Source organism: Habropoda laboriosa, unplaced genomic scaffold (genome assembly GCF_001263275.1).
Source record: "Habropoda laboriosa isolate 0110345459 unplaced genomic scaffold, ASM126327v1 scaffold198, whole genome shotgun sequence".
Taxonomy (NCBI): Eukaryota; Metazoa; Arthropoda; class Insecta; order Hymenoptera; family Apidae; genus Habropoda; species Habropoda laboriosa.
In genome coordinates, this window is record NW_017100297.1 from 8,182 (window position 1) to 16,062 (window position 7,881).

Here is a 7,881-nt window from a genome sequence, read left to right on the forward strand (position 1 = left end):
TGTGACCTCTTTATTCATTGGGGATGATTTATTTGAAAAAATTGTGCTTGAAACAAATCGTTATCATAACACAAATAGCCACAGATATAAAAATCCTGCACATAGATCTAAATGGGTCGATGTCACAGTTCTGGAAATTAAGAAAGCATTTGCCCTTATAATAATTATAGGCTTAGTGAGGAAAAACAAGATACACAATTATTGGTCCACAAATCCACTTATAGCAACTTCAGTTTTTGGCAATACTATGAGTAGAGATCGGTTTTTACAAATTTGTACTTTCCTGCATTTCACTAATAACACAGTTGTCCATGCAAATAAAAACAAGCTAATAAAAGTGCAGGAAATTATAGATTATTTTCTAGATAAATTGAAAAGTGTATATGAACCAGGACAGAATCTATTCCCCATGGAGGGGAAGACTTCAATTCCGAGTTTACAACCCTAGTAAAATTATAAAATATGGCATTCTCAATAGAATGGTTTGCGAGTCCAAAACAGGATATATTTGTAATTTGTATTCTTTATTGTGGAAAGAATGTCAAGTTGGAGAACACCATCATGAACGTAATGGATCAATACCTAAACAAATGGCATCATCTATATGCAGATAACTTTTACAATAGTATAAATTTAGCTTCTATATTATTATCACAAAGGTCAGACTTTATGGGACAATAAGAACAAATCGGAGAATCCCAAATTCTTTAAAAGACGTACAACTACAACGTGGAGAAACATGCCACAAGAGAAAAGGAGAAATTATGCTCCAGATATGGAAGAGTGGAAAAAAACGCAATATTCAAATGATCTCTACCATTCATAACGCTAAAATGATAAATTCGAATAAAATTGACCGCAACACGAGGCTTCCTATCCAAAAACCTCATTGTATAATAGATTACAATCAATATATGAATGGTGTCGACCTTGCCGATCAATATCTCGCATACAACCCTATCTTTAGAAAAACTCTGAAATGGACTAAAAAAGTATTTTTCTATCTTCTTCACTGCGCCTTATTTAATTCATTCCGCATCTTTCAAATTCTTAATCCACAGTCAAAAATGAGATTCCACGATTTCATGCTGAATATAGCTGAAGCATGGCTAGAACTATCAACTTCCGCACGAGCACCTCGCTTCGATCCACCGGAAAGACTGACAGGAAATATGAAACAACACGAACCTGTAAGAATTTTGAGCAAAAATAAGAAAGTCAGAAGAAGGTGTCGTGTGTGTTATTCACATAACAGACGTCGAGAGACTTGTTATATGTGTAAAGATTGTAACGTACCGTTACATCTTGGTAACTGTTTCCAAACGTACCATACGAAGAAAAAATATTAATTTTTATATGTTACCGTAAGAAGAATAATAAATATGTATTTCTTAACAAATAATAAAAAGGTTGAGAACCTCTGACGTTTGCACTTTAAAAAGTATACATTTTTACGCACAAAAGTTATTTCCACCTTTCCCCAAAATTCCTTTGTGAAATATTAATTAGTTAAAAAGTTATACCAGTTATTTCCCACGTCAAACGCGGCTCCGAACGCCCCGTCGCCAATGTGTTAAACAGGATAATTATCTGTGACGAAAAATGGATTCTCTACGACAATCGACGACGTTCTGCACAGTGGCTGGACGCAGATGAAACTCCAAAACATATGCCGAAACCGAACCTTCATTCGCGTAAGACATTGGTGTCTGTCTGGTGGTCAGCAAAGGATGTTGCACATTATTCATTTTTAAAAAAGGTGAAACCATAAATGCTGATAAATACTGTCAGGAAATTGATATAATGTACGAAAAACTGTGTGTTCAACAGCCGGCATTAGTCAATAGACGTGGTGTGTTATTGCTTCACGACAATGCTCGGCCACATATTGCGAAACAAACTGTAAAAAAATTAGCAGAGTTGAAGTGTGAAGTTCTTCCTCACCCTCCTTATTCGGCTGACCTCTCACCTACTGATTACAATTTCTTCAAGCACCTAGATGACTTTTTGAATGGAAAAATGTTCAAAGAAGAATGTGCTGTAAAAACTGCATTTGATGAATTTATTGCCTCACGTTCATTATAGATTTCTTCCAGAAAGGCATTGGGGCACTTGCATCGCGATGGAAGAAGTGCATTGATGTCGATGGAAATTATTTCGATTAATGGAATGTGAATAAAGCTTGTAAAATAAAAGTTTACGTTAAAGATTCAAAAACGGCCATTTCATTCGCAACAACCTAATAGAAGAAATCCCGATGCCATTGAAAAGATAAAAAATGGCATATGGGCAACGTATTTTCATATGAGCTCGTCACACGAAAATCCAATAGTTGGTGCAAGTGACGTAAAGCAGAGGCTGCGGGTACGCTGGCATCTTCCACAGATAATAAAACGCCTCTAAAGGAAGAAGTACTCTTAAAAATAAAGCCCATTCATGAGGATTTGAGCTCATATGAATTACTAGAAACATGTGTGGGAGCCAACACCTAAAATAGTAACGAGAGTCTCAATTCTCTAATATGGAGTTTTGCACCGAAGCATACACATTCTACTGTTGGAATCCGAGGAGGAAAGTTGATATCGATTATATTTCAACAATATAATTTTTATTTTAACGATGACACTTATATTCCCGGACTCCGAATTAACAACGCGCGAACTTCACGAAAAGAAGAGACGCTGTAGTTTTCTGCCGTGTACTAGATCGACCGCTCTTAACTATACTCGCTTGGTTTCTACTATAATGATCTTCTAAGGGATTTTTCGGGTATACTTATAAGGAAGGGATTTAAGGGAGAAGGTGAACTTGATTCTGGTGACGAATTGCTGGACAGGACTTTGAAGGGACAGTTAGCGATCGATGAGTAACTTGTTTTTCGGTGTTATGGAGTTAATCTGGGCTTAAGAGTGACTTCGTGACTCAATATCAATAGGCGGTCGGTTATCCAACACTACTATGCACACAACATAACTAATTGCAACATTTCTGGCTGTTTGTATATTCACTAAGGACTCTGGTCCAATCTGTGAGTGGGATATTGCACACAACTTTGTCCTTCGCTGCATTAGGTGTAGGTATTCGAGCAGTCAGCGCAGTGAAAAGTGCTGTAACGTTCTTCGGACGTGCTGATAACGATTGAATCAATTCGCTGGGATGGATAGAAGATTGTGATCGGGAAATGATATGATGGAATTGCCGATTAAAAAATGTCCCGGCGTTAAAGGAGATAGATCGGTGGAATCGTTGAATACGGGAGATATAGGTCGGGAATTCAAACATGCCTCAACCTGAATTAGCATGGTTTATAATTCTTCGTATCTTAATCGAGTTTCGCCAATAACTTGTCTCAAATGGTATTTTACGGATTTAACTGCCACTTCCGATAAAACCCCGAAACGTGGAGCATGAGGAGGTATTAAAAGCCCTGAATAGTTTGCAGTACCTGCAGCTGAATGTGATTGTCAGGTAGAAATTTCGTAATTCGTTCATTAGCGTCCGTCATTTAGTTCGTTAAACCCATTAGTTCTATTGTCTGAATATATACTATGGCACAGTTTCTGACGCGAAATTAATCATAGCAGGCCATTTAAGAATGCCTCGGTAGTTAAGTTGTGTGCCAATTACATATGAATAAAATTTTGGTTGTACAGCAAACGAAAATACATAGGTACGCCTTCAAAGTAGTCCTTGCACGAGTCCTTTTCTTAATGAATACCGGACGTACGTAATCAACACCGCAGGTAAAGAAAGGCCGGGTTGGCGTAGTCCTTGCTGCAGGTAGATCTCACATGATGTTAGTCGTAGTAACGAGTCTAACATTAAAACAGTCTATGCAATTTCCAAATATACCTTTTACTGAATTTTTTCTACCTAACGGTCAGTATCGTGTATGCAGTAAACAAGTAGTTGTATGACAACCCGCGTGAAAAAGGCGTAAATGTTCGCTGTGTCGGCTGTCTTATGATCAGCTTCGTGGTGTGATGTTTTGCTGGCAGTATAGCTGGATGTTTCAGAGAAAACCAAATCCTCGCATGTCTCTATCTACCGCCCACGCTGATTAATCCAGTTTGATCCAGGAATAGATCCAAACAGTGCACAGGGCTTGAATTTGAAACTGGTTGTCTTAATTTTAGATGCTTATGTTCACACGAAAGGTAGTCTGACTGAAGTCTACGCATCAGAGTAAATTCAGTTTGGTCTAGCTTCTTTGTAGATAAATGGGGTATTCCCCTTTTCTTGATTCAACGTGTCACACGATTATGGATGCGCGTTCGAGTATTCTGGACAAATTGCAGACAATAGGCAGCCATACGTAGTAATTTTGATGACGATGAAAATTTATGAAAGAAATCTTATATCACCAGTCAATGTATGGACCGCTTCAGCTTTCTCAGCTAGTTGGTCTGGCATCGAGTGATGTTCGTATTCAAAGGTCCAATTGGCCGTGTTACCATGCATGCCACTAGAGATCGGCACTAATTAATTCGGAGGGATTGATTCCACGCGATATGATGTCTGCGGGATTATCATTTGAAGACACATATGACAAAACTCCTCGCGAAAGTTCCTGTACATATCACGACAGTCTATTGGCGCCGAAGTTTTTCCATTTATGGGGCGATACCCTTATCCAAGTAAGGATGATCGTCGAGTCAGTCCAGTAATACTCGTCGTATATAATTTTCATAGAATTTCTAATTTGCGCGATTAGTTCTGCAAGCAGCGATGCCCCACATAACTCCAATCGCGGTAAGCTGACACTTCTTAACGGTGCTACTCGCGATTTACCGCACAACAAATGTGAAGTCCATTGTTCATTCTCGTCCAGTGTCGTAACGCCTCGTCTGAAGCATCACAGAATCCGTGCACTTCGACCCTTGATGTCCTTGTAGGTAGCGCACTTCTCGGAATGATTATGTGATTAATCCCTTGAAGTTCGGCCCGAAAGGATATTCATTGTGAGTGCAGATACTGAGATAGAGATTTGTTCCATGAAATTTGCAATTGCCACAGTTCTTGCAAGAATATTTTTGCTTGAATTGTGACTGGTTCAATAAGTCAGAGGGGGTTAAAGATCTACAAGATCTGCTATAATATCCACTCGGTGACATGTCGACTTGAAATCTCGTGAACCGTGTATAGAAATATATCCATTTCCGATTCCCAGCAAAAACCAAGAGTTTCTGAATCTCTTCCTGTGACTACTTGATAAACTCTTGGTTGAAATTTCGTTGCTTGCAATATACGTTTATCATTGGTGGCCCATTTACAAAGTTCCAGAAATGAGGCACCGAAAATCCAGGATAAGCATGTTTTTAAGTCTTAGGTCTTTCGCTTCTTCCAAAACCTAGCCATCTAGTCGTGCAATTGTTGGCTGATCACTATAAAATCTCGTGAACAGTGTATGGAAATATATCCATTTCCGATTCCCAGCAAAAACCAAGAGTTTCTGAATCTCTTTCTGTGAATACTTGATGAACCCTTGGTTGAAATTTCGTTGCTTGCAATATACGTTTATCATTAGTGGCCCATTTACAAAGTTCCAGAAATGAGGCACCGAAAATCCAGGATAAGCATGTTTTTAGGTCCTTAGGTCTTTCGCTTCTTCCAAAACCTAGCCATCTAGTCGTGCAATTGTTGGCTGATCACTATGTGACAACTTGCGCGCCCTTGTGTGTTGTGAGTAGAGACAAGTGCAAGTTACCCACAACGATCCAACCGAATTGAATTTTTTGTAACGACGGAAGGTTTCGTTCTAAAGAATGACATTCGATACATAATATATCCGAGAACAAACCTGCCCCAATTATCATATCAATTTCTCCTGGTCGATTATATTGGAGATCTGCCAACATAGAATTAGTTGGAATGGGCATTGATGATGAGTCAATGGCAAGGTTAGGAATTTTGTCCGTGATCTTCAATAGTGCGTGGCATGTAATTAACTTATCGAGTTCTCAATTTCTCCTGGTCGATTATATTGGAGATCTGCCAACATAGAATTAGTTGGAATGGGCATTGATGATGAGTCAATGCAAGGTTAGGAATTTTGTCCGTGATCTTCAATAGTGCGTGGCATGTAATTAACTTATCGAGTTCGTTAAATTTGATAGTTTAATCGATGTGCCAGTTGGTCTATACCCGAGACCTTAAGGTGTGTGTTGGTACACGGAAGTCCTAATTTTTTGACTAATCCTTCATTCCTTGGTGTGTTATACGGCAGGACTCAGCATGGAGCAAGTATTTGTCCCGTGAGAAACATATGATTGTGTCGCAGTATGGTCTCGGGGCAAGCTTATGGACGTACGTACATTGTTCTTTGATGAATGACCGTGCGAAGGAAACGATGCCTTTATGACCAGGGACGGTTCAGGTGTGGCATGGTTAATATGTAAAAGAGTATGATGACTTTTCAAACATTTTCGGCATGTTCCACGTGTACAATCTACAGTCCTGTGTTCCATCCGTAAACAGTTGACACATGCGCGTAGTTCTTGTATCTTGCTGTCGGTGATAATTTCAGGAAGATGTTGCAGTTGTATAATCGATGTTCCCCTTTACACAGTAAACATGCCGGTGCCAAATTTGCGAGAGGAGCAGTGACGATTCTGTGTCGATTTGTCTTCGTTTCTCTGGCGATAGTTTGCTTGTGTATAAACATCGCTTTGTCCGCGCTGACCATCTCAAGATACCTGCAGTGTTTTTCGAGAAATTTTATGCTGTTGCGCAAAGACTACCCCGAATGTCCGACGCTATGCGTTTCCATTCGCGCCGCGTAACATTGTCTAGTTTCGTAGTTAATAAGTACACTACCATACTGCCACATTATTTTTTCAGTTCGCCGAGTGAGGTCAGTGCGCTTAAGTAGTTTTCAGTAGTCAAAATAAGTTGTCGCAGTCCGGTTAAAGTCTCTTTAGTCAAGTACCTTCCACAATACGTGCAAATCGTGGTGTTCTTCAACTTTCAACGTCTTCCACGCTGGAAGGTAGTTGGCTTCGGAGAGGCAGAATGAATTAACACTTTCAGGACGGTGTGACTCACCGGTGGGTCATCGATGTTCCTGTTTGCTGACGTGACCCATTCAAAATGATGGCAAAAAAAATTGAATATACGGTGTGATCCAACAGTGGAATACCACATTTTCAGGTTACATACTGAAAAATTAAGTATCAATAATAACGCACACTTGAATCATAAGAAACGCTGGCAATAGTGAGCGTTTCGTGAATTTCTCTGCCGTCCTGAACGTGTTAATGACTGATGCCGCGTTACCCTTTATCGACGAGTGCAAATAATGAAATTTCATACGCGGTCCAGTAATAAAAGTCGATGGGCTAGGCGTGAGAATTTGAAGTGTCGAAATGTTGGGATTTCGAGATTGTGGCTGCATACGATTAATTAGGTCCCAGCCGCAGTCACAATCTGAAAATACCCGTTTCCAAATTTCTCGCGCTCCACGGTATAGGGCAAGGGACCCCTTCTACTCCGCAGAGCTGGAAAGATTGCTCCTGAAAGGAATGCAGGTCTGATTGGATCACATCCCCATAAGCCCAACTTCTCTAAGGTTTGAGCTTTTAGGCGGCGCGAGGGAAGTTCCCCCTCTTGCCCCGTGAGAAATATTTCCAGCTCTGCATAGTGCATGTTCTTCTATTCTGGCCTGCAGTCTCGAATCTTTCTTATACTGCTTCAAATTTTTATAACCGTTTTTGCAATGGGCTATATGATTTTGACTCATCATATCATCCGACAATACCCTTGAAACGCGTTAAAGACACTTTAATTAGTCTGTGTTCAGAAATAGATGCTTCTAATGTAGACTTCATTTTCTTTATCTATGTTAACTTGGTTGAACTATGTTTGACTTACGGTCACGTGAGG

The 7,881-nt window shown here is 39.8% G+C and overlaps 1 protein-coding gene across 1 annotated transcript in view; it reads left to right on the forward strand.

The window, feature by feature from the left end:
* The first annotated feature begins 1,067 nt into the window (after positions 1-1,067).
* LOC108573919 (piggyBac transposable element-derived protein 4-like) overlaps positions 1,068-7,881 on the forward strand; it is a 10,621-nt gene continuing 3,807 nt past the window's right edge. Inside the window, 5 exon segments of the mRNA XM_017936410.1 lie at positions 1,068-1,190; positions 1,640-1,759; positions 1,831-2,040; positions 2,209-2,364; positions 2,787-2,866. Of these exon segments, the coding sequence (XP_017791899.1) occupies positions 1,068-1,190; positions 1,640-1,759; positions 1,831-2,040; positions 2,209-2,364; positions 2,787-2,866 (689 nt within the window).